The sequence below is a fragment of the Sciurus vulgaris genome, assembly GCF_902686455.1.
Source record: "Sciurus vulgaris genome assembly, chromosome: 7".
NCBI classification, from domain to species: Eukaryota; Metazoa; Chordata; class Mammalia; order Rodentia; family Sciuridae; genus Sciurus; species Sciurus vulgaris.
The window spans coordinates 91,355,644-91,383,464 of record NC_136467.1 but is presented as its reverse complement, the minus strand read 5'-3'; the positions used below and the strand labels follow the sequence as shown (position 1 = coordinate 91,383,464).

At 35.9% G+C, this 27,821-nt stretch overlaps 1 protein-coding gene across 6 annotated transcripts in view; it reads left to right on the top strand.

The window, feature by feature from the left end:
• The first annotated feature begins 10,176 nt into the window (after positions 1-10,176).
• Positions 10,177-27,821, top strand: part of SMAP1 (small ArfGAP 1) — a 182,131-nt gene continuing 164,486 nt past the window's right edge. For 3 of the 6 annotated variants that reach the window (XM_079146538.1, XM_079146536.1, XM_079146535.1), the window contains exon 1: positions 10,177-10,307. Coding sequence is in view for 3 of the 6 variants with exons in the window: in XM_079146539.1 (XP_079002665.1) it covers positions 10,385-10,502 (118 nt within the window). In the remaining 3 variants the exon portion in view is untranslated. Of the gene's footprint in view, positions 10,503-27,821 lie in introns of all 6 variants that reach the window. The other 3 variants (XM_079146539.1, XM_079146537.1, XM_079146542.1) reach the window with 1 other exon arrangement.

Genomic DNA, 27,821 nt, shown 5'->3' with positions numbered 1-27,821 from the left:
TATGTAGAAGTGCCAATAGTAGAGTTTTGAGGAAAGATAAGAAGTGCTTAACACAGATCAGGAACAATGGGAAAGAGCGACACCAAATTCTGCTCAGTTTCCTAGTGGATCCACATGGTATAATGTCTCTCATTACCTTTTTCAAAATTTTGTTCTAATTAGTTATACATGACAGTAGAATGTATTTTGACACATCATTCATAAATGGAGTATAACTTCTCATTCTTCTGGTTGTACATGATGTAGAATTACATCAGTCATGGAGTCAAATATGCACATAGGCTAATAATGTCCAATTCATTCTACTATTCTTCCTACCCCTACATCCCCTCCCCTCCCTTCATTCCCCTCTGTCTAATACAAAGTACCTTTATCCTTCCCTCCTTATCATTAATTAGTATCTGCATATCATAGAGAACATTTGGCCTTTGGTTTTTTGGGATTGGCTTATTTCACATAGCATAATACTCTCCAGTTCCATCCATTTTCCTGCAAATGCCTTAATTTCATTCTTCTTTAAGGCTGAGTAATAGTCCATTGTGTATAGGTACCACATTTTCTTTTTCTTTTTATTGTAAACAAATGGGATACATGTTGTTTCTCCATTTGTACATGGAGTCAAGGCATACCATTTGTGCAATCATAAATGTACATAGGATAATGTTGTTTGATTCATTGTTATTTTTTCCCTTCCCCCATCCCTCTTTTCCCTCTATACAGTCCTTCCTTCCTCCATTCTTACCACCCTCCTTAACCCTAACCCTAAACCTAACCCTAATCCTAACGCTAACCCCTCCTACCCCCCATTATATGTCCTCATCCACTTATCTGCAAGATCATTTGTCCTTTAGTTTTTTGAGATTGACTTATCTCACTTAGCATGATATTCTCCAATTTCATCCATTTGCCTGCAAATGCCATAATTTTATCATTCTTCGTGGCAGAGTAATATTCCATTGTATATATATGCCACAGTTTCTTTATCCATTCATCAATTGAAGGTCATCTACATTGGTTCCATAGTTGAGCTATTGTGAATTGAGCTGTTATAAACATTGGTGTTGCCGTGTCACTGAAGTATGCTGATTTTAAGTCCTTTGGGTATATACCAACAAATTGGATAGTTGGGTCAAATGGTGGTTCCATTCCAAGTTTTCTAAGGAATCTCCATACTGCTTTCCATAGTGGTTGCACCAATTTGCAGTCCCATCAGCCATGTTTGAGTGTACCTTTTTCCCCACATCTTTGACATTTATTGTTGCTTGTATTCTTGATAATTTCCATTCTGACTAGAGTAAGATGAAATCTCAGTGTAGTTTTAATTTGCATTTCTCTGTTATAGATCTGGAACATTTTTTCATATGCTTGTTAATCGATCGTATTTCTTCTGTGAAGTATCTGTTCAGTTTGTTAGCCCATTTTTCATATGCTTGTTAATCGATCGTATTTCTTCTGTGAAGTATCTGTTCAGTTTGTTAGCCCATTTATTGATTGGGTTACTTGTATTTTTTGGTGTTAAGTTTTTTGAGTTCTTTATATATCCTGGATACTAATGCTCTATCTGAAGTGCAGGTGGTAAAGATTTTCTCCCATTCTATAGGCTCTTCTCTTCATGTTCTTGATTGTTTCCTTTGCTTTGAAGAAGCTTTTTAGTTTGATTTCATTATATTTACTGATCTTGATTTTACTTCTTGCACTTTAGGAGTCTTGTTAAAGCCAACATGATGGAGATTTGGTCCTACTTTTTCTTCTACTAGGCGTGAGGTCTGTTCTATTGCTTAAATCCTTGATTCACTTTGAGTTGAGTTTTGTGCAGGGTGAAAGAACGTTGAAAAAATAAAGGCATTGAGAAATATATTCAATATTCTTTCTATATAGATATAGTTTACATACAATAAAACGCATATATCCTATTTACACAGTTAAGTGAGTTTTACAATTATATAAATCCCCTAAAGTTTCCCTCATATAATTTTCTAGTCACTTCCCTTCCTGTTCCTGCCCCAGGCCATAATGGGTCTGATTTGTATGACCATATATTATTTTTTTTTAGAAGTTTATACAAATGGAACTATACAATATGCACTGTTTTGTGTAGGGCTTCTTTTATTCATTCTTGAGATTATCCATATTGTTCTGAAAATCAGTAGTTTGTTCGATTTAATTGCTGAGTAGTATTTCTTTGTAAAAACATATTGCTTTTAAAAAAAGAAAAGGAGGCCTGGGGATGTAGCTCAGTTGGTAGAGTGCTTACCTCACAAACACAAGGCTCTGGGTTCAATCCCCAGCACCACAAAAAAAAAAAAAAAAAAAAAAAAAAAAAAAAAAAAGAAAAAACAAATAGACCAAAAAAACAAAAAAAAACCAAAAAAAAAAAAAAACAAAAAACAAACCCCACCAAAAAACATATTGCTTTTACCCAGTTATTTGTGTATGAATACTTAGGTTATTTCCAGCTTATGGCTACTGTGAATAAAGTTATTATAGGGCTGGGGATATAGCTCAGTTGGTAGAGTCCTTGCCTTGCAAGCACTCAGGCCCTGGGTTCAATCCCCAGCACTGCAAAAAAAAAAAAAAAAAAAAAAAAAAAAGTTATTATAAATATTCTTACATAAGACTTTTTGTGAATATCTGTTTCCATTTCTCTTGGAGTGGAATTTCTGGGGTATAGGAAAACTGATAATGGGTTTTCCAAACTTGTTATATAAGATTTCATACTTCCATACTCCCAATAGAAAGAAACTTTTAGTTATTATCAGCCTTCTAATTTAGTCATTCTGGTAGATGGAAAGTGGTATCATATTGTAGCTTTCATTTAATTTAATGATTAATGGTATTTCATGTGCTCACTGATCTTTCCTATATCTCTTTTTAAGATGTCTCTAAGTTTTTTGCCATTTTTATGTTTTTTTATTATTTATTTGTAGAAATTCCTTATACAGTCTATAAACAAGTCCTTTGTATTGATCATGTATTAAAATATATTCCCCAAACCTATAATTTGAATTTTATTTTCTTCATGATGTTTTTTGTAAAGCAGAAATTTGAATGAAGTATGATTTTCGATTGTTTTCTTTTATGGCCAGTGTACTTATGTCCTAATAAATCTTTTCTATCCAAAAGTGGCAAAGGATAAATAATATTTTCCAACTATTTTAAATAAACCTACACCAATTTCCTTTCTCCTAAAGAAAGTTCCTAGTTTTAGTATGAAGTGTTGAGATGATATGTACTATTTCTAAGAAGATAAAAAACGAGATGTCAGAACATTTTGTATACAATGCTTTATCCCAGCAAGTTTACCAAACCTCAAAGGCCTAATAAAAAGGGAATGAGTTCCTTTAAAGACTAGGAGAAGAGACTAAGTTCTTTGAAAGCATACTGATGTCATCCATTCAGTTTGCTATAACAAAGTACCTTAGACTAGGTGGTCTATAAACCACAGAAATTTATTGCTCACAGCTTTGAATACTGGAAGTCTAAGAGGCACTTGTCAACTTGGTGTCTGGGTGAGAGCTCACTCTAAGGTTCATAGATGGTGCCCTCATACCCTCACTTGGTGGAAGGGACCAACAAGCTGTCCTGGGCACTAATTCCATTCACGAGAGTTCTTCTTTCACGATCGAATCACCAAGAATCCCACCTCTTAATACTATGAAATTAGGAATTAGGTTTCACCATATGAATTTTGGGGTGACACAGACATTCAGACCATACCACATGCCTCTCCACTTCCACCAAAGATTGCATGGTCCATTATCAAAAGTGTTGTTGCTCTCCATAAATTTATTTTAGTTTGGTATTTTATATTTAAAAAGAGGAATGTGTTGGAAAATTGATAGGTGGTAGTCAAAGAATCGAAAGGAGAGCTAACAGATCTTTAGAAAGGACAAGAGCTAGAGTAGTTATGAGTATCAAGGGAGCAAGATCAAAACAGATAAATAGATTTCCATAGGGATGAATGACTTCCAGATGTTTGTCTTTGTTTTATTCCCCTGAAGCTCAACTTTCTAGACGAAAGTATCTGAATGGCTTAATTTGGTCACCAGTTTAGTATAGGAACTTTGGTTGACAGTCAGTCCTTCCAAATTACTATCCAAGGGGGAAGAGGGATAGTTCTCCAAAGTAAAATTGGGGCACTGCTGCTATAAGGTGGGGGGATAGACTCTAGGCAGACAAAACAAAAGATGCCTGTAAGACCGTTAAAAAGGCAGGACATTTTATCTTTCAACTTGTGTTTGTTTCCTGTCTTACACAGGATGAAATTGTTTATTCACTTATTTTTGAGTCTTCCCTCAAATAACTGGCTAGTTTAAGTTAAATTACTGCCAAGGTCAGATCTGTGAAAGTAGATTATACCTAATTAGAGTTCATGGCAGTTCAGTTTCATTGTTGTCATGGATTTAAATCTTGAAGTTGACCATGTATTTACTTATTCCTTCCTTCCTTCCCTTCCCTCTCTCATTCATTTTAGTTATAAAGAATAATGGGTTTTACTGTAGCATACTTATGCAAGCAAATAACATACTTTGATTATACCCACCTCCATTACCGTTTCTTATTCCCCCTTCCATCCCTGTTCTTTTCTCTAATAGTCTCCCTACTACTTTCATATCTTTTTTTACCCCCTTAGATTCTACATAAGGGAAAACAAGCAATACTTGACTTATTTTGCTTAACACTGTGATCTCCAGTTTTATCCATTTTCCTGTCAATTACACAACTTTGTTCTTTATGGTTGAATAATTCTACAATGTGTGTGTTTGTGTGTATTATATTTTTCTGATAACTTAGAATTTATCTTCTAAAATGAGATGAAGAAACTGTGAAACCTTATATTAAGTGGGGGAAAGGCAAAATGAAATTTGATCAAGATTAGATGTGAATTGGGAGTGATGGAAACACAGGTTTTGTGCACTAGATTCTCTTTTTAGAAGTGGATTAAGAAGTTATATTTCTTTTTTTTTGGGAACAGTTTCCTTTTTAAATTTTTTTTTTATTTTTAGTTATTGATGGACCTTATTTAATTAATTTACTAATATGTGGTGCTGAGAATTGAACCCAGTGCCTCACACATGCCAGGAAGTGCTCTACCACTGAGTCACAACCCCAGCCTAAGAAGTTATATTTCTTAAGTTTGCTTCTAGAAGTTGGATGTTTTCATATTCAAGTGCCTCTATTCAAACTCATTTGGTCATTCATCACTCAGCAAGAATTGTTAAAGAGTTTGCCATGTGCATTCATGGTGGCTGTTTGGAAGTCTCTAAAAAGGAGATGATGAGGGAAGCTGATTCCTTAATATGTTATATAGACAATAAACTATCGTGGGAATGAAGTATGGGGTGAAGATTATTTTGTTCACTAATTTCTATTTCTTTGCTGTATGTGTCTAAAATGAAAACAATTGACTTTTCTGAAGCACTTGGCATTGGTGTTCACCATTATTTCTCAGAAACCTCTCCTTTCATGACTTCTGGTTCTCCTCCTGGTCAAACTTACCTTCTCCTCTCCTTTCATGACTTCTGGTTCTCTTTCTGGCCATAGTTCATCTCTCTTTTTCAGTGGTTATCATATCTCTGTCTAGTCCTCATTTAGTGGGCAATTCCCAGAATCCTTTGTTCCCTTATTGTCTTTGTCTAATGTTTTCTCTGGCAGAATCTCATCTATTCTTTTGGCTTCCATGACCATTTAAATGAGGATGAATCCCAAATGACTTTCACTAGCACTAACTTCTCTCTAGAGCTCTGGAAGTGGATATACAATATCTACATATATGGATCTGGATGTCCAGTGGACATCTTAAACTTACTATGTCCTCAAGGCAAATGATTCTTTTTCTATACCATCCCTTCTACTTTCCCCTACGGAATGTCCTGGTTTTGTTTTGCAACAGAATGCCCAACAAAGGATATAACTGAAAATATTTGTGTAATGGAGGAGAGAGTGCTTAAGTACAAATGGGAGACATTATTTTTTAAAATAATTCACACTTCAATACAACCTGGTCTCTATAGGCATCTTTACTCTAGTCGTTCTTGGCAGAGTTGCCCCACCTGTGGATCCATAGTTATGTTATGATCATCCCATTCCCATGCATCAATACATGGAATCAGGGATTCAGTGGTCCAAAGTGATTACAGTGAGTCCCTTTTCTAAAGACTTCCCTAACCTTCTATGGGTACAACATGGTCAGGGCAAAAATGAATGGAATTTCTGGAAGATCGATAGTCCATAAGAATTAAGTATACATTATGATTGTTTAGGTCCTCATGTCTAGTGAGGACACACACTTAGACAACATTCTTCAATCTGTTGTATAGGACCAATAGGAAGCCTCTGCCCCTGTCCCTGCCCCCACAATATCTCTGTGAACATTAAACCACAAGCCCTTGAAGAAGGCTTTTCCCCTTTAGTCTGACAATCTTTCCCCAGCATAAGATGTTAGCTCCTACTTGGCTGAAGGGTTATAGTCTGTGGGTCTGGGTAGTCATGGAGCTTATTACAATGTGAGTGCTGCTCTTGGGCTTATGGAGCTAAACTTAAACCTTCCCCTATAATGAAGTAGGGTGGTAGATAGATTATGAGGCACTGGAAAGAAATGTTGAAGCCCTGGTACAGGCTCCAGATTCTATCAGATTTGGGGATCTTCACCAGACAGTCTCTCAGGTTTTTGAATTTCTGTTTTGTTGGATTTCCTAATGTCCATCACCAGATGAGTTCTAGGGAAATCCTGGAGTAGATGAAGCAAGGATAGGTAGCTCTGGTTGCCCTGTTGGAGGCCACATTGCTAGCAAAATACCTCAGAACTGCATGTGCTTGATTGCACTCCCAGGACACCTGTATATGCTTATCTGTGAAGGAAAATTTGAGGGCTTGTCCAGGTTGCCCACCCAGGACAGGACACCTTCACTCCTTGGAGATGTGAGTGATACAGCCAGCCTGTGTATTTTTGTTGCCTGTGATCTGCTTACTGCTGTGTTGCATCTGCTGTAGCAGCTCCATGGTGGTCATGATCATCTTGGAGTTGGTGGTGGCAATAAAGCTAGACAGAAGTCCTGGGTAAAGGAGATGTCCTGTTACCTCATGGTGACAGAGTGGGAGCAGAACAGGCAGTTGAGTGGATGGAGAGCTGGGTTGTTCAGCCCAGCCAGCTCAGCCCTGCTGCCACCAGACCTAAAGGCTCATGCCTTTTATTCTTGATCTGGGCTAATGGCATCACCATTTTACCTGTCTCCCAACTTAGAAACCTTGGTGTCATTCTCACCTATTTTCTCTCACCCCCCACCTAGAGTCAGCTGCCAAATCTTGCTGCTTCTAATTTTAAAACATCATTTGATTTTGTCTCTCCTACACCCTATACTTTTGGCTTAAAATAGACCTTCATTATATCTTTTTTGGTCTATTAATGCAACAGTACCATCATCTGTTCCTTTGATAACAGATTTTTCCCATCCATGTTCTCTATTCTGCCACTGTAGTTAATGAAAACAAAGCCTTTGAAGTCACTTCCCCCATAAAAGCTTCAGTTGGCTCCATAAGCCCATGGGAGTCAAACCTTATAGCTGAGCCTGAAAGCTCTTAACCCCTTGGCCCCAATCTACTTTTCTACTTTGTTTTCTTTTCTACCTTCAGGTTTTCTGCACAAAATCTACATTATGGTTGCTTCATGTCTCACTATTTCCAATATATAACCTTGTATTTTCAGAAGCCTATACATACCTTCTTCAAGTTATTACCTTTTTTCCTCTCCACCCTCATTTGCTTGAAAAATTCCTACACTTGTGAAAACCAACTTGCTAAACTTCTTAGTGAAGGCTTCCCAGGTTCTCCCAGGCTAATTGCTGTTCCTTTTGCCCACCGAGCACTTTACATTTGCTACAGACTTTACAATGTGTTTATGACTTTTCCTACTTATATGCTTGTATTTCATAGTAGCCTGTAAACTTTCATAGTAGAATGATTATAAGTGAAAAGAAGTTGTTTCATAAATATTGGTGAGTGAAGGCAATGTTGCTTTTCTCTCGAGATAATTTTGATATCACTTTCTTCTTTGTTTCTTTCTATTCTAGCCTTAATATACAATCAACTCAAATTTAAGATTTTCATCGCTTCTAAGCTGACCATCTAGAATAACACTGTTAAGTACTGTAGCCACTACTTACCTGTAGCCACATTGAATATTTGAAATTCAGCTCCTAGAAATGGAAATGAGCTGCAAGTATATAATATACATAATACACAATGCATTTTAAGATAATATGAAAACAAGAATATAAAAGTCTCAATACTTTTTATATTACGCACATGTTGAAATATTTTGAATACACTGAGTTAAAAATGTACTATTAAAATAAATTTCACCTCTTTTTTGTTATTAGATATAGCTCCTAGAATATTTAAGTTACATATATGACAAGCATTTTATTTCCATTAGACATTGCTGCTATCTTTCAGTTTATCCTGGAGGTCACATCTTGGTGGTAATTCTGTCTTGTTTTTCTGAATATTTACAGTGCTAAGCAGAATTTTCAGGAGGTGGGAAAGTGGGGGCAGTAAAAAAACTGGTGACTTTTGGACTGACTTTCCCAAAGGATCCCTTTTTTATCATGCTACCAGCCAAGGTGAAGCATCCACAGTTTTTCTACTGTCAAATGCATCAAGGAAAGATTGTTTTCGCTGGCTCCTCAGCTTCAGTAATACTGTCATACTTGACTCATTCAACTTTATCTCTCACTCCATCCTAAATAGTATCCTTGTGCTATTTTCCAAGCTTCTCAAAGTGTTTTTGTGAATGCTGCTCTTCTCAATTCCCCTCCTTACCCCCTGTCTAAATCAAATCAGTCTTCAGGATATGGCTTATAAGTTTCACCTCTCACATGATTTTTGTTGTTGTTATTGTTTATTGGAACTCACCCTGATATCTCCCTAGTAATTATTTCAGATCTGTGCAGTTTAAGCTCTAATTTTTTTCAGATACTGAGCATCTTCACTGCCATATCTATTCCATTTAATTCCATAAACATTCTGAGCCTCTGTAACAAGAACTGGGCTAGACAAGCATATGGGTCATCTTTAAGTAGGGTAGAGGCTAGAAAATGGCCTTACAAGAGTATAAGACACAGACTTCTGCTCATTCCCTGTCTTAGCAGCTTCCTCACCATAGACAAAGGCCATACTTACTCTGCTTACATAAGCCCCATATTAGAAATTGCTAATAAGCCACAATATGTTGAATCATTCTAACTGCCTCACCCAGAATCCAAATCCAGCAAGCCAGAATTAGGGAGCTCTGAGTTTTATTTCCTTTCCATAGTTCTCTTTTTCTTGCATTAAAAATCACTGTTTATATAGATCTTTGTTAAAATAGATTTAGTTTCTTGGTTACACTTTCCCCTCTTCCTGAAATGGCTTATTTTCAGGTGTTTGAGATTCTGGGGACAATCTGCTTTGGATTTAAATCTCAGCTTTTCCACTGGGTAGCTCTGTAACCTGGGCAAGTTACCTGACTCCTCTGTTTTGCCTTTCTCAACTGAAACTAACCTGTTTTTTAAAAAAAATATTTATTTATTTTGGGGGCCCTGGGGATCAAACACATGCTATGCAAATGCTCTACTGAGCTACAACCCCTGCCCTCAGACGAAAACTATCACAGGGTTGTGGTTAGGTTAAATGAATGAATAGTGGATGACATAATTACTCACTGTTAAATTTCAATGCTTGTCACTACTAAATTACTTGGCATAAAATGTAAGAAACTGTTTTTCCTATTTCATTTCATGAGTGTCTGTAGCTTCTAGAATAGTGCCTGTTTCAAAACTGCAGAACGAATAAATTCACTTAATCACTACTATTTCTACATTTCCAACGTGTGTCAGCAAAATCAAGGGAACAAAACAAGTGAATGTCGCTTCCTTACAAGAGTTCTTCCATTACCAGGTCACCCGAGGTCCTTAGCGACAATCACATTTCAAAAGGGGGAAAACACACTTAGGATAGTGCCAGATACCTTTCGGGAATCACCTTGGGTAACATCCATTCTGCAGAAAGACCTGGCTGGCCTGCTTCGCGAGCAGCTCGGCGCATGCGCAGCACGTCCGGCGCCCGGGTTCCTTCCTACGCGCCACCCGGAAGCCTCGGATCGTCCCGCTCCCCTCCCCCTCCCCTGCCGCTCGGGCGGTGCGTGCGGGCCGGCGGGGAGAGGAGGCGGGACACGTCGGCGCTGCCACCGCCGCCGCCCCTCCTGCTGTTCCAGCTGCCGCCGCCGCCGCTTCCTGGGCTGAGTCTGCCCGCGGTCCCAGCGGCGCCAGGTGCGTTCACCCTGCCCGGCTTCTGCCAGCGTCCGCAGCCGCCGTAGCTGCCCCAGGCTTCCCGCCCCGCTTTTGAGATGGCGACTCGCTCCTGCCGGGAGAAGGCTCAGAAGCTGAACGAGCAGCACCAGCTCATCCTGTCCAAACTGCTGAGGGAGGAGGACAACAAGTACTGCGCCGACTGCGAGGCCAAAGGTAGCGCTGACGGCGTCGCCGCCCTGTCGAGGCCTCCTGCGACCGGTGACCTTCCCGCAGCCGCTGCGCCTCGGCTGAGCTGCCAGCCCGGCCCTGACGCCAAGGCTGGTGGATGGGGTGGGCGCAGGGCTCCAGGTGACCGTCGCCTCAGCCAGGGGCGGCGGCGAGGTCAGGCCCGCAGACCGGTCGGTGTGCTCGGGTGCCTCTCTCACCCGCCCGGGGCGGAGCCGGTGCCTCCACTGTGTTGGGGTTTGGGAGCGCGGAACACGGCGTCGGCCTGGGTAGTGCTTAGGGTTAAAGAATTGCCCTGCTGCTTCTGCTCACAGCAGCCTCTGTGGGTGGGGCCGCCCTTAGGGCTTGGCCTCTTCTTCGACCCTCGTGGTGACCACGTCCTCCTCTTTGGGGCTCGATTGCTCGTTCTCCTAGATGGAGCCCTACCTGCTTGCCCACCTGACAGCTTTTGTACAGGGTTTTTGCTTGTTTCCTTAAAAAGGGCATGGGTGTCCTTTTTGGTGTGTTGGAGCTTTACTGAATAAAAAACTGGGGAAGGATCACAATAATAGTAGTATTGCTTTTTAGTTTAGCTGTTGGCCAGAATGAAGAGGAATTACATTACACTATTCTTTTGGACAGTGGGCTTATGGACCCTGAAGATTTTAGTGGTTAGGTTCTCTCAGACTAGCTATTTTGGGAGAATATGTGGACACTGGTTTGTCATCCCTTTAGACGTTGAAGGTGCATTTTAAAGGTCCAGAGATGGAAAAGACCTATAGTTTGTTCAGTTGGAGGGCTTCTGAGCTTTTGAAATAGACTATTTTTAGTTGATACTTTTGTGTTTTTTGATCTGATTTATATTTAAGGTCTTGTAAGTCATCTCATGGGGGAAAATTGTTTCAGATTTTAACCAAATCTCTCATGTAGTTAGAAAAAGATCTTAATTGTAAGTTGGTTCATTTAATTATTCAGTGAGAAATAGGTGGTTCTCTGAAACAGGAGATAATCAGTCTTTGGGAATGTTAAGATTTCTGCATCATTTAACATAGACTTTTCTTGAAGTTTTACCATTCTTTATTAATACTAAATAAATAAGTCACAGTCAGTGGACTGATAATATTTGATTAGACTCAGCCACACAGCATCAGCACGTTACCTCACTGTCATAACAGGTAGTAGATTATTGTAAGAATCAGGTAGATGGGAATAATGTAACTAGATCATTTCATGAAGTACTTTCAATGTCTTAGTAACTTGATTGAATTAGCTTTATATTTATCCCATGTAACTTATGTATTAAGTTAAAAAATTATATGCCTGATTTTTTTAAGTAATATTTGTTTGCTTAATGGCTGATTATATGTGTAGGTTATTTGTTAATACTCTATTGAGGCTCAATTACTTGCTTATTACTTAGTACTAGTAAAACACTTAAAAATAGACTTTAAGAGATCAGAAAATGAAAGGAGCTGAAGTTATAGAATTGTATTTCGTCATTTTTGGGTAATAACATGGTTAAATAGAGATGCTGGTAAATGTTAAATCTATTAATGATTGAATAATAATAGCTTGGGTGATTACCTTTTATGTGTAGAAATAATTTTTATTCAAATTTCTTTCTCCAAAAAGGTGCTTTATAAGATCAGATTTTCATTAATGTTTCATAAAAGTAAGTTTGTGGATTTTTCAAAGCCTTTATTAAACCACACATATTAACACATTTTCATTTACTTTTTTGGAAATGGAGGGGAAGAAAATCATGTGGTACCTTTTTTTTTTTTTTTTTTTGCTACTGGGTATAGAATCCCAGGGTGCTTACCCACTGAGCCACATCCCCAGCCCTTTTTTATTTTTTTAATTAAAAAAAAGTTTTTTTTTTATTTTGAGAAGGGTCTCCCTGAGTTGCTTAGGGTCTCTGTAGGTTGCTGAGGCTGGCTTTGAACCTGGGATTCTTCTGCCTCAACCTCCTGAGCTGCTGGAATTACAGGTGTGTGCCATTGTGCTTGGCCTGCACTTTTTTTTTTTTTTTTTTAAAGTCGTAGGTGTATACAATACCTTTATTTTATTTTTATGTGGTGCTGAGGATCGAACTCCGGGCCTCACACATGCTAGTTGAGTGCTCTACCCTTTGCCACAACCCCAGCCCTGCACTTCTTAAATTAGGATAAAAAGTTTTACTTCTGACATGAAGAGTAGGAAACGTTTGTTCACTATTTTTCTTGCCACTAAAGTCAATAGAAAAAAGCTGAATGAGTGTCTTTTTTTAAGTTTTGGCTTTGTTTGGTCATTTGCTTCTTGGTTTATTTGTTTTTGAGAAGTAGAGGAAGTTGGAGAGTAGTATCAAGGTTTCAAGGGTGCAAATTTCATGGCATGAACCCTGCAGTCATGATTTAGAAAGATTTTTTTTCCTTGTTGCTTCTAAGTATAGGATAATGTTAAAATGATTTTGTAAATAATTTCATTGTTGGATCTTGACCAGGAAAAAAATTGCAAAGATAGGGACACAATGTTCTAATTAAACTCAGTTTTATACTTGAAAATTTGACATAATTGGACAGTTGATTTAAATATATTTTCGCAAAGTTTTTTACATCTTTGGTATGTTGGGCCCCAATATAGAGACTTCTTTTAGTGGAATTATTGACTTGTTACATAATTTTGGATCTATTATTTTATATGCTAGGTGAAATAAGAAATGTAGGTAGTGAAATTCTGATTTTAAAAGACTTTCTAATGGTCTTATTTCACAGCTCAGGTATTAAGAGGTCTCATTCAGTATATGTATTGATGTTTTCCTCACTGTCCAATGAATTGCATCAAGCTTTTCATGAGTTTTCCTAGTTAACTCAATTTTCTTTCTTTCAAAGAAAAAAATCTTCCACTGATTTTGAGAATATGTACCCAAACTAAAGCCCAGGGTTTGAGATTGCCCTGTTCTGTTACTTTATAGTAGTTGACAGGGTTCCGTTAATTGGATTTTGACATTTTCTTAGTCATCAGTTTGTTTCCTGTATTGACAATATTGAGGAAGGAAGGAGAAAAGGATAGCATAGGTGACAGTTCCCTGCTTGTGATCCTACACTTTACCAGATATGTTGAACAACTGGAGGATAAGAACAGGCAGATGGAGCTACACTTCTCAGCTGCATTCGTGACTGTGGGAGTTTTAAAGGCACTCTGTTAGTTATTAGTTGGTGGAAGTATGGGACAGAGAGGACTGAGAGAGCCCTTCACCAACCCCAAATTTAGTTTTTAGAATCTAAAGCTTCATCCACAAGTAATCATGAGTATTAATTTCTTGTCCAATTTTAGGGTGGTCAAACATACAAGGTTTTTGAATTCTAGAGATCATTTTGTTTTGACTGTTTGGAATTGATCAGTTAAGTTCCTTGCACAGATCACTTATTTCTTCATTCCACAGATCTTAACTTGAGGACAGTAAAGTACTATATTAGATTAAAAGGCAAAAACATTTCTGAGACCTGAAAGAGTTTTGTGGTGAGTGTATATTTGTAAATGAATAATTTTAAAATATTGTGCTAAGTGGTATAATAGTTGTTGTAAAAAATACCCCCCTTCTGTTTTTTTCTGGTTCTTCCCCTGTACCCTGGCTTTTTTCCATTGTTTGTATTTATAGTTTTCAGGATGCTGCCTCAAGTCCTTTGCACATGCTTTTCCTCTCTGATGATATATCTGCTTTCACTCATCTTCAGTTTTTGCTTAAATGTTTTTCCAAGGAAAATAATTCCCTTTGCTCCTCTCACCTTAGGTTAGGCTTCCATTTTATATATGTGAGACATCATCCTGAATCTTGTCACACTTCACAATCATAATTAAACATTATTAGGTAATTATTGGACATTCCACATTTCTGTTGGATTAAAGCCACAAGAAAGAAAAAGTCTATTTTATCTTGCATAGGGTAGTTTCTTCTGTTCTCAGCACAGTGAGTGAGTATGTGACATGTGGAAGGTAATTATAACTCATCAACTATCTTTTGAATAAATGAATTTGAATGAGCACAGAGCCAGTGGCAACAGAGTGTTTGATAGGGAGTACACCTGTGAAAAGGAGTGGCATTTGAAGTAACCCTGTTAGGAGTCACAGAAGAAGTCGTATGTGATCTAGGTTGTGAAGGTGGAGTGAAATTTCACCAGCTAGAGAAGGAATTAAAGGACACAGTTGGACCCACAGGCTTTGAAAGGTAAAAGAGGTTTTCATATGGCCTTTTTATGGTAAAGCTGTCTATCCTCACATTTGGTTCTGGCAGGTCACAGAAAGAATTGGGATAGTGAAAGAGTGCAGGCACATCACCAAGTAAGGAGGTGTTTAACAGTAGTCCAAGGAATAGGAAACAGGACTTGAACTCATGCAGTTTCAGTCTATCAGTCAGGGTTTGGAACAGGACACAGATACACTTTAGCTATTTTTAGCTAAAAGGGGTTTAAAGAATTAGATACTTACCAAATCACTGGAAGAACTGGAGGAGGGAAAATCAGGAGTCACTCACTCCTGGACTTCTACTTTCAAGTTCACACATACTACCACTGCTGCCATTGTCCCAGTGCCTTGAATGCTTCTCATCCAAAAAACTGGTGAGTTGGTGGGTGAAGAAGGACTGCTATGGTTGCTGTAAGCCCTTGATTGCTCTTAGTCATTTTTATCCCTTGCTTCTACCTTAGGAATATGGTCTATGCCACACTTACGCTTTCCATGTGCAAATAATTGACAGAACTTAATTGATTCCAACACCTTGCCTTCTAAGGTGTCTTTTAGCTTTCTAACTCTTCAAAAAGTAGATATGTGTACAGAGACCGTGAGAGCCAGTCCTTGAGTCTGCCACAGGCAGTGAGAATAGAAACATTTTTTTCATTGCATCCATTATTTTTGAGTTGTTATATGAACCTATTTTAAGTTAATTAAAAATAAGGTTTACCTCAAGGAACTGATGTTTATGATGTTGATGCTTACCAGATAAATTTTATAAACAAAAATCTGATTATAATTCATTTTTGAGAAATTTGTCATTCTAAAAGTTCCCACAAAATGGAACTTCAGCTGATGGATCTATTGTTCTTGTAATTCTGCCCATTTTGAGGTTTTCTCTGAAGATGGTGTGCAGAGAACCTTGGTGTCAGAGCTGGAATGGAAACCACTGGTCTCTTTCTGACTTATCAGTTTAAAACTTGCGTTATATGTTGTTCCACCCCTTTGTCTCCTAATTATTCTTCATCTTATTTTTTTAAATTATAATATTCTTTTATTACTTGACTTGATATCGCCTTAATTCTTCTGTATAAGATATACATAACTGTTCAAGTCATTGAAACTTAAACCAGTGATTTTGTGAAGGCAAAGTAAAATATTTGACATTCTAATAATTATAAACTCAAACCTTTTTCTTACTGCTAATGATTCCACTATTGTTTTTTTCCACTGGCTAGAGCCAAGCCATTTTCTTTGCCTTTTTCAATTTTCTCAATGAAAGATCATTGAAAATTGTAGATAATTTTATTTAAGTTGTATAACTATTATGAGAGGTGTTGACTGCCTTATATTCTAACCACTGTAAATACTTTGATTGAACATACTTTTTTTGGGTAAATCAATATGTTCTGGATTGTATTGGTTTTCTGTTGCTATAACAAGCTGAGGCTATATACTTTATGTAAAAAAAAAAAAAAAAAAAAAAAAAAAAAAAAAAGAGGTTTATTTAATTACCTCATAGTTTTGGAGGCTGAGAGTTCCAGCAGCATGGTGCTGGCTCTGATGGGGTCCCCCCGACTGTATCACATCACAGTGGAAATGGACATAAGAGAGAGATCAAATGGTAAAACATTAAGCCAGAGAATCAGAGGGGCTAGGCTCACTCATTCTCCTGGGAACTAAATGGAATCCCTTAAGAACTATCTTAAACCCTTCTGAGGGCAGTGCTGCAGATGACCTGACCCACCTTCCAGTAGGGTTCACTTCTTAGAGATCCTGTCACCTCTCATTGCCACACTTAGAACCAGTTTTGCAGCATAAATCCTTGGGGAACAAACCACATCCAAACTGTAGCATACCCCTATAAAAATTAATTACCATGTTAGATACTGTTGTGCACGTAAAAAAAGTTTCAAGTGTGGTCCATAGGCCATTAAAAAATCTCAATAGACATGAAACATTTACAAGTTAACTTCATATCTATGGTAGACTGGTAGATTCATTAGAAGTTTAGAGATGGAATAAATAACTATGGGATAGAGAGTTAAAAGTAATAGCATTACTTAGATAGGCATCAGCTATATATTATAATATATTATTTTTTTCTTGCAGGGGACACTATACATATATTAACTTATTCTCAAAATAACCTTTTGAGGTAGGTACTCTATCATCCTATTTTACTGATTAGGAAACAGGCACAGAAAGTTTAAATAACTTGATCAATATTACGCAGTTAGGAAATGGTAGATCAGGAATTTTCCCATTATAAATATGGTTGACTTATGTTTCAGGCCCTTTTCTAGGAGGTGGGTATTAAAGCAGGGAACAGGTAAAGGGCCATGCTGTAAAGGATCTACTAATCTATTGGTGTGCAGAAAGGAGTTAACATACCAGGCCTACAAGGTTGGGCTGGCTGACATCTGGGAACTTGAATTTGGGGATGGTCTTTCCACCCTGATAAGAGTCTCTCTTTGTACCTAAAGTGTTTGCAAAAATAATGTGATTTTTGCTGAGTATCTATTTTTTTCCCCCTGGGAGTGTGGAATTTGCATATGTATCAGTACTACTTGAGCATCCTCTTGATAAAAGTTTAGGCACTGAGTCTCTTGGTTGGGAGTACTTCACATGTGTTGCCACAACTCACTGCTGGGAGAATTAAGTATTTTTAGTGCAATCCTTCTTGAACAGAACAACTGGATGCTTGCTCCTGATTTCTCCTGGATTTTGCTCCAAAATTCCTTTTTTCTTTGCTGATTGTGCTTGGTATCTTTTTTCTGTAATAATCATAACCAGGTGTACAACTGTATGTTGAGTCTTCTGAATTCGCTTAGCAGATTGCTGAACCTGAAGGTGGTCTTGGGGACCTCTCAAAATATTAGTAGTGTGTATTTTCTTCCTTTATTGTCCAGGACATGTTGAAGTTTCAGCATATCTTGGCTGGCTCTAAAACCTAGCTTACTCATAAGCATATAGCCTAGAGGAGCAGTTTTGAATAGTAAAGGCTCTTACTATTTTACTGAAATGAAATAGGGGTGGAAATCTGAACTATAGAGTAAGGATTTGGAGACCTAAGAGATCTAGTACAAGAGCCTATGCTGTTAACCATATCAGATGCAATACTAGATAAAAATATTTTTTGTTGTTGAAAGTTTGTGATTTAAGATATTATTGTTGAAAAGATTTATGTCTTCATGCTAACTTTTTATTTCCAGAGAGAAATTGTCAAAGGTGTTCACATATGTGCTTGCATATGTACCCATGCCTGACCCATATGCAAATTCCAGATTCCCCCCCAAAAGCAGGTATTTAGCAAAATCACCATATTTATGCAGTTTAGGCCTGAGAAACTCATTACTTATCACATTGTGTTCAGATGTGAAAAATGTCTTCATTTAAATTTATCTCTGCATTTAATAGAACCACCATAACTTAAAATATCAATTTAAACAAATTGGAATTTTTGTCTGACCATTAAACTTTAGTTTATAAATTGAGTCTATGGACAAATGTTTGAATGTTTAATTTTTGCTTTCCATATTTTTTGTTTTTTCCATTATGACCTTGGGTCAGATACTGTTCATTTCCCTGGGCTTTCTTAAACTATAGAAACAGCATGATAGAATTGAAAAAGCACTGACCTTGTTTTAAGTTTGTAAAATTTGGTTTGAGTTCAAGCTTTGCCTATGACTTGCTTAGTAATCAGTTGTCCCTATCTTTTTTGATTCTTACTGCAATTATTTATTTTAACTCTGTTGTGGTTTGTGCTCTTTCTTGAAATATATACCTTGTGTCACATCTGTGCTAGTATATATTGTAATTATTAATTTAAAAATTCTGCTATTGAAGGTTTATATTTTGAGGTCTAATGGAAATCTGAGTCATGATCAGTCCTTCATACATTTTTAAGTTTTTCACTGATGATTTAGGTCTTGCTGAGCAAATTTACCAGGTATTATTTTTAATTATCTCAAGCCATTTTCTGTATCTCATAGAAATATTCCTCACAGATTGAGGAGACATTCTGTTTGAAACTTTTTTACTATAATGCTTTATTGAAGTAATCAGAGTAAAATCAAAGAAATCTCCACCAATTTATATTGACTAATCAAGACAAGACCCTCTTTTATTCACTAATTTTAAGAAAAGCCTGTAGGTATATTAAATTTTTGATCACCTTTTGTACATTTATCAATGCCAGCATTTTCTACTTGTGGTGTTAGGTAGAGCCATGTTTAAGTAACATTTAGCCATAGTACCATATAGAAATTATTTTAGAATTATTTCACTTAAACCTAGATAAAGCTATTGGAAACATACTGATTTTTATGTTCACATATATTTTGAGTAGAACATGTGAGAACTTACGAGCCCAAAAGGAAGAGAGTTATAAACTTTCTAGTAGTCTTCATACTGCTTCCCTCCACTCCCTTCACCAATTTTTGGTCTATATTTTATAAGAGACCTAAGTGATTACTTTAGCAGTGATTTATGATAGAACTTTAGATATCTGTCATTTGTCTTTTGTAGAGAATGCATTTAAAGGACCAGTGATAAGTTCAAATAGAAACTGAAAAATGAAGAACTTGATGGGAAATCATACTTAGGATAACTTTGTCTTCCAATATAAAAATAATTTATAAAAATTATGATTTAGTCTAGATGTTACTTGATTCATGCATTTCTACTCCTGAAAGTTGCTTTTGGTGTCGAATAGTGGTTGTGCATGATGCCAGTAAGCTAGCAGAATTAATGTTCACTAAAGTGAAGTGATCATCACTGTTATATTTATTTCCTATTGTTGTTATAAACATTTTCCATAAACTTAGGGGCTTAAAACACTACAAGTTTATTATTTACACTTTTGGAGTTCAGAGTCCCAAATGAGTCTTATTAAGCTAAAAGCAATGTGTTCATAGCCTGCAAAGGGTCTATGGAAGAATCTGTTTCTTCATCTTTTCCAGCTTCTAGAGACCAACTGCATTTCTGGCTTGTGACTCTTTTGTTCATCTTCAAAGCCATCAGTGTGTCATATTTAGTCTTCTACTCTCCCCTGTCTTTCATCATCATATTTTTTTCAGGTACTTTTAAGGACTTTTGTGATTACTTTGGGTTTATCTGTATAATCTAAGGTAATACTGCCATCAGTGTCCTTCATTGATTCACAGTGATTACTACAGGGATTAGAACATGAACATCTTAGGGCTGTTGTTCTGCCTACTACAAGTAGATTAGTGATAAAAATTGTATATTGAATGTAGAATCTAATTTTTTTTTTGAGATAGTGTTACTCAGGCTGGTCTTGAGCTTGTGATCCTCCTGCCTCAGCCTCCTGAGTAACTTTGATTTCAGGTGTGTACCACTGCACGTGGCTTTTAAACTTGTATTTTGTAAAAGGTACTGCTTTGGATATATTTAAGGAGGCATAGGATAGGAATGAATACAATTTTAACTGGACATTCTAATAGGAATTACTTAAAAATATATGCATGCTAGTGTCATTTACTAGTCTCTGTAGTATGATTATTTATGTAGAAAATCCAAGAAATTTATTGAAAAACCTTTTAGAATGAATAATTGAGTTTGTTAAGGTTGTAGAAATCAAAGTGAATATAGAAATATTTATTATTTCTGTACACTAGCATATAATTGGAAATTGAAATAAAAATTGGTATTTACAATAGCATAAAATATAAAAACTTAAGGATAAATTTTAGTGAAGTACATGTAAGACATCTGCACTTAAAAATCACAGAAGATGGCTGAGAGAAATTAAAGAGTACCTAAAGAAATGGAGAGATATATCATGTTCACGGATAATAAGACTCAGTAATTTAAAGATGTTGGTTTCTCTCTGAATTAATCTCTGGATTCAGTGTGATCTATTCAGAATCTTAGAAGACTTTTGTTGTGTTTTATCAATTGACAAGTTGGTTCTATAGTTTTTAATGAAATGTGAAGAATACCCCTGCAAAATCAGAACAATTTTGAAAGAAATATTTGAGGTCTTATGGAAACTGACTTCTATGATTACTAAAAAAGCTACAGTTATCAAGACAGTGTGGTATTGGTATAAAGACAGATGCAGATCAATGGTAGTCTAGAAATAGACTCACATATGTGGTTATTTAGTTATAAACAGAAGTACCAAGTTAACTCAGAGAGGGAAAGGATAATCTTTTCAACAACTGAATATACCTTGAATCTTACCCCAGACCATACATAAAAGTTAATTTGAAATGAATCATAAAACTAAACTTAAGAACTAAAACTATAGAACTTTTAGAAAAGAACATGAGAGACAATTTTTGGAACCTTGAACAAGGCAGAGTTTTTTTGGATAGAACACAAATGTATATTTCATAAATACACAACTGTCAAAATGGATTTAATTGTGGGAATCCATCCATGTCTAACAGAATCAGACTTGACTGAGCCATGGGATACAGAGGTCTGACTCCCAGGAACTGGAAGTCATGAGAGACTGTTTCAGATAGCCTGTGGTAGGTGACTCTGTGCAGAAGTGGCTCACTGCCTGAGGAAATGCTAATTCTGTAAACAAATGACTTCCCTAACTCCATACCATCCTGTTCCTCAAGAAGAAACCCCTCCTGGTCCTCCTTTACCTGTATGACTATAAATAAAGGGAAGGTGGGCTTCTCCATCTTGTCAGAGGCCAGATCTTGGCATGGCTCAATCCATCACACCCCCTCCCATTTAAAAAGATTATTGATTTTTGTGTTTATTTAATCGAGTAAGTTTCTTAGTGATTAATCAGTAGCCAGCACCATCCTGCAACAGAAACCCTTTCCCTCATCCACGTTGGACGTGGCAGGAATACCCGCTCCCTTAATCAGAATTGGAGCTTTAGCTTTTCAAAAGTGTTTTAGTTAGGTTTTTCACGCCTATGACCAAAAAACCTGACAAGAACAATTTTAGAGGAGAAAAAGTTCATTTTGGGGCTCACTGTTTTAGTGGTCTCAGTCCATAGACAGCTGGCTCAATTCCTCAAGGCTGACTGTGAGGCAGAACTTTATGGTGAAAGAGTATGCTTGAGGAAAGCAGCTCAGGGAATGATGATCAGAAAGCAGAGAGGGACTAAACTTAGCTCACAAAACATATACCCGAAGGCATGTCTCCAGTGACCCACCTCTTTCAGCCATTTTTATACAGTTTATACATATTTATACAGTTTATACAGTTACTGTCAGTACTATCAGTGGATTTGTGTACTGATTAGTTTAAGTCTCTCTTGACCCAATCATTTAACCTCTAAGCTTTCTTGCATTGCCTCACACATGAGCATTTGGGGGGGACACCTAATATCTATCTATAACAAAAATACACTTAAGAAGATGAAAAGGAAAACCATAGACTGGGAGAAAATATCTCATAAGGACTTTTGTTCAGAATATATATAAAGAAATGTTGTAACTCAATAAAAATTTGTACTTGGGTGTTTATAGCAACTTTATTTATAATAGCCACAGAGTGGAAGTAATCCAAATGTCCATCATTTGATGAATAAAGAAAATGGTGTATCCATATAATGGAATGATACTTTGCAATATAAAGGAATGAACTAGTGACACAGTAACATGGGTGAGTCTTAAAGGCATTATGCTGGAGAAGGAATCCATACACAAAAGACTACATATGATTCCAGTTGCACAGAATCTTAAAAGATAAAACAGGGACAGGGAGTAGATCAGTGGTTGCCTGACATTGGGGTGAGGGAGTTAACCTGTATTTCAAATACATGCAATTATGTTTTATTATTCATTGGGTGATGTTAGCAGTTACTATTGATGATACAGTAGTTTCTCAATTATTTTATTTGAATGTATGCAAAATATACACTCCTAAATTATTTTCCTCTTCCACGAAAATGTATTTAATCGTCTGAGAGCAATGCTGTTCTTGTTCCCGTCTTAATGGATGAAAAATCCTTGACAGGTACCTTTTTGTTTGTTTGTTGTTTTGCCAAGTCAATTCAAATACTAATGAGTACTTTGAAAACAGTATGGAAATTACTGGTTTCATTTTCATGTTGTTTTGTTTTTCTTAAAGAGTTGTGTTAGTCATGTAGCCCTAAAACTGTTAATGCATCCGTGGAACATCAAATTTTTGCTGGGTATGGTGGCACATGCCTTTAATTTCGGTTATTTGGACCCCGAGGCAGGAGAAGTTCTAGGACAGCCTGTATGAAGCACTGGGTTCAGTTCTCAGCACCACATATTAATAAATGAATAAAATAAAGGTCTATCAACATCTAAAAAATATAAAAAAAGAACTGTGAATGTATATGTCTATAATAAAAATACATTCTGTAGATAACATAGTTATAATATTAGCCAAAAGAATACCACTTAAATATTTTAAACTCCAGAGCTATACAACTTTTTGGTTCTATAATACTGGAATGTTTGATTTGAGACAGTGGTCCACTTAGAAGTAATTATTTCAGGGAAATTCAACCTGGGTCCTTACCACAGGGAGTATTAAGTTTTGGGGCATCTCTTCCAGTTTAGTAAGCTACTTGGAGACAGGACTATTCCTCCTATATCTTTTCCTTTTCCAGAAAGTAGTTAAATTTTTTTTAAATATTTATTTTTTAGTTGTAGATAGGTACAGTACCTTTAATTTATTTATATGTGGTGCTGAGGATTGAACCCAGTGCCTTATACCTGCTAGGCAAGTGCTTTACCCCTGAGCCACAACCCCAGCCCGAAAGTAATTAAATTTGATCATATTTTTATCAATCATGTATCTGCTACAACTTTTAAAATATACCAGGGACTCAGGGAATTTGTCAAAAAGTTAAAATGAATTTGTTATTTGGCTGTACATATAAGAAATCTGTCATAGATTTCGAAAAATTCCTGAATTTTATTACCTTCTGTTTTGCTCGTCAATTATTGCACTATTCATAGACCTGCCTGGGCAACTCAGACATTAGAATCAAAGAGTTTTTCCTTAAACATACGTTGTCTTAATATTTTTATGGTTTATATATGTAGTGTCCCTTGAAAATTCATGGGTGAGACAATGCAAGAAGGTTTAGAGGTAAAATGATTTGATTATGAGAACCTTAACCCAATCTAGGGTTCAGCATACTAGGACATATAAGTAGGTGAAAACAGGACAAAATTGTGGATCACATTTAATGGTAGATCACACAGCATGAACTTGATCCTGTAGATGATAGGGAGCTCTACTAGCTTATTATACCTTCTTCTCAGGAGATGTATGAGATCACATTTTAAAATTAGGTTCTAAAATTAGCTTTGGGCTTTAAAATCCTCAAAGAATCGTATAAATGATTTTTATATTTATAACCTAGTACAATTATTCTTATGAAAACTAAAGATTCAGTACCTCAGAAGAGTTACATCTCATTAAAGGAAACAAAGGAGTTTTTTGCATTTTAAACTCTTAAATACCATATCCCTAATGAATGAATAGAGCTTAGGTAGATATTTCTCAGTTGGTTTCCTGAACATGACTTAATATTAAACTTGCATATTCTTAATAAGTATTGACATAGGATTATTAGTGATAATTATTGAATGATATAATGTATATGAAGCACTTTTGAGTCTGTTATATCAGGACATGTTGTATTGGATGTAAGTTTTCCTTGAATAGACCCACTTGCAAATCTGCTTTTCGGAAAAGAACATAGAGATAATTTGAAATGTAAAGAATTAAAACCAGGTTTCTGAAATCTCTTAGTTCCTGTTCTATTATCTGCCAGAGTGAGTTTAAGATAAAGTGGTTACAGGTCTGTGTACAGTGTTCTTTTGCTGGATATTTCAGTTATACCCATTTTACTAGGTATTTTTAATAGGAATGAAATATAGTACCTGTTCTCAAGGTGAAAAATTGGTATTACTGTGCTTGCTAGAGTACTTAGCAGATGGTTAATTTTCTCTTTTATCTATTAGAATGCTTTGTGTACTTTGTGTAGCTCTCTGGCAATTCCAGCAGTGTTAATAATTCTCACCGAGAGGGAAACCATTTCACAGAGATGGTTGCCCTCTTGGCCAAAAGTGTTCTGAGTCCCTGAGGAGGTACTGAAGCAAGACTTAAAGGGCTTCCTTGTTGATTTCATTCCATCTTAAATTTCATTTTTATGTCAAATCTCTAAACTATCCTGATCCTTTTGTGCCCGTGTGGATGAACTTCAGAGTAATTTACATGTTTGATGATATACACGTGGGAGGCCAGAAGGGGACATCTTTGCAACACACATTTAAAAGACAAGCATTCTTATTAATATATTTATATAGATGTTAAAAAGATTGTCATATAGCACATTTTTAACTTAAAAATAAAGCAAAAACATTTTTTCCTTCTAATTACTTTTTAAGGGGATTATTCAGTGTTTCTGGTGGAAGAGAAATGCTTCTTCCTCCTGATTTTGCCTAGTTTTATTGTCTTAAAATTTTCCTGAATTTAAAATTGAGATATGACTACTTTATGAGGGCTTTTAATATAATTATCATAGAAAATTAAAAAAGATAAATTCTATCAAAATATTTGATATAAGCAATTTTTCTTATTTTTGACATGGCTTCCTTTTTACTTTCATGAAATTATTAATTTCAAAAGCAAAGGTCACTATTACTACTGCTAACTCCCTTATGTTATCAGATTAAAATACATTTTTTTTCCTGTGGAAATTCTATTAAATTATTGGACAGATAATTTTCTTTTTTATTTACTGAGAATTAGTTGTTACTTGAAATTTGTATTTAATGGAGATGGTGGTTTTCATTTCAATTGATAATACAGGGCTAGTGGTGATTGCTTTCTTGTTCCAAATTTTAGGCAATTACATTTTTTAGAGAATGAAGCAAAGGCTTTTTACTTGAAATAAATATTTGTCTTATTTTTAGAAAAATAATTGGAGGGACTTGGGCTTTCTGATTCAGTAGGTAGAAACTTCAGTTCGTCACTTTATACTGTAGACAGGTGAAAAAAGCCAAATGAACTAAACAACAATAACAAAAACAAACAGACAAATCCAGCAGTTCTTCTTAAATCAGAGAAATGAGGCAACATGGCAAAATGACTGCTCTCCAAATTGGTTAGACAGCAATACAGATAATCATAATTTACTGGAGCAGAAACCCAAGAGCAGAAACTGGTTGTAAGGGAAACCTAAACTGTAACTATAAATTACTAATGTTCAGAGTGAACAAATCTGAGAATTGAAAACCCTAGGAAATTGAGTTAGATTCTTAGAGTGAATATTGGAGAAAAATTCCCTTAGGCTTCCAGCAATAGGAGGGGAAAAGGAACCATTTTGAAATACTGTACACCAGAATACTCAATTCTTAACAAGGTGTGCCCTTAGGAGAAGCCATTTAGTCAGAATTTAACCTGTCAGAGTTTTATTAGAGCCTAGTTTAACTGACCTGGGGAAAGGGAAATACCCAACTCCAGTCTTCTCTAGTCATCTTGTGTCACCGATGAAGGTGAGTAGAAAACCAGGAAGCACTTGTGAAGTTCACAGGCAAGAGATATAAAATTCACTGAAAGACTGAGACTTAATCATAGGACTGTAGAATATCACCTCCTCTAACACCTTATTACTACATTACTGAAGTCCTACTTTTAGCAATTCCCTTTATACCATGTCTGACTATCAGGAAAAAAAAAAATGACAAGACATAATAAAATAAAAAAAGTCAAGGTTCTTGTTTTAAATTTTTACAATAAAAGTATTTTCAAAATATCTGAAGTATGGTAATAGGCTGTTATTCTACATCTTTCTGGGGTCTAAAATGTAACTGGAAAACAAGTAACAATATTTTCATATGTTTAAATTAAAGTATAAAACACATATGTATACATAACCAAATATATAAATGGTTAAATCACTGTATGTTCATATTGAATAAAGTTATATAATCTTGACTAAATATTTTAAAGTTTTGAGTTTTTGTAGAGGAGAATGTCAGTCCCAAATAATATTTATCAGAGTTAAGGAACATTTTTATATCAGTTCCAGTCATCTCAGGTTTAATCTTTTATAGACCTTGAATATTTACAAATTATTTTTAGAATTCACACCAACTAATGAGCATTATACTGATCGCAAGTAAGTGACATTTCATATATGTATGTCCCCTGAAATATTTCAGAGGGAGGTTGTTAATTACTCTTTATATTAAACCTGGGTTTAGAATCTCTTTACCAAATCAATAATATAGAAAAAGTTGGGCTGGGGTACCCTTCTAAGTTCAAAAGTACTGAAGACATAACCCAGTATAATATATTCTTGAGATGATAGCTTTTAAAAAAGACTTTTTATAAAATTATTTTGAGGGAGTACAGTTTTGAAAATAGAATGTGTTAAATATTAGATGACATTGAGAACTTTGGTTAGGTGTGGTAGAAGGAGAATGTTTGCTTGTTTAGAGATTCATATATAAGTGTTTAGGGATTCTTGATGACTGAAAGTAAGATTCTTCAACATAAAAAAGATGGAAAAACATGGCAAAATATTAATTACTAAGTCTAGGCAATGGAAATGTGGGTATTCACTATACTATTCTTTCTTTAGATTTAAGTTTCTCTGGAACAAACTTAAGTTACTAACAAGGGGAACCTTTCTGGACTTAAAAAATGTTCATTTCATTTTGTTCTGCATTTTTTCTGTTAAACTAATCTAGTATATTTGGACATGTATGTAATCTTGTACTAAATGATTATTTTTCAACATGGTATCAACTATTCTGAACATACTGAGACTGTAAACATTTTAAGAAAACCAAAGAGGTTTTAAAAATTAAATAATTGCAAATACAGTGTGATTAAAGAATAACTAAATTAGCTTTTGGCTCTTGCTAGTAAATTCTAATAATTTTAGGATGCTGGGTCACTTAAAGGATTAGAGCTCTGTAGTTTTATTAAAAGAAGGCATTTGAAAATGTAATATTTGATATCTTCTGATTTTACTTATCATCTCATTTTCTCAGAAGATACTGAAAGAATTGTGACAAACTATTAAAATATACCAGAACCTCTATTGCTAATTATTATCTTGAATTTTGTCTCTGGAGTGCTTAAAGAACTACAGTCTGCCATCCATATCAGTGAGTTCTTCAT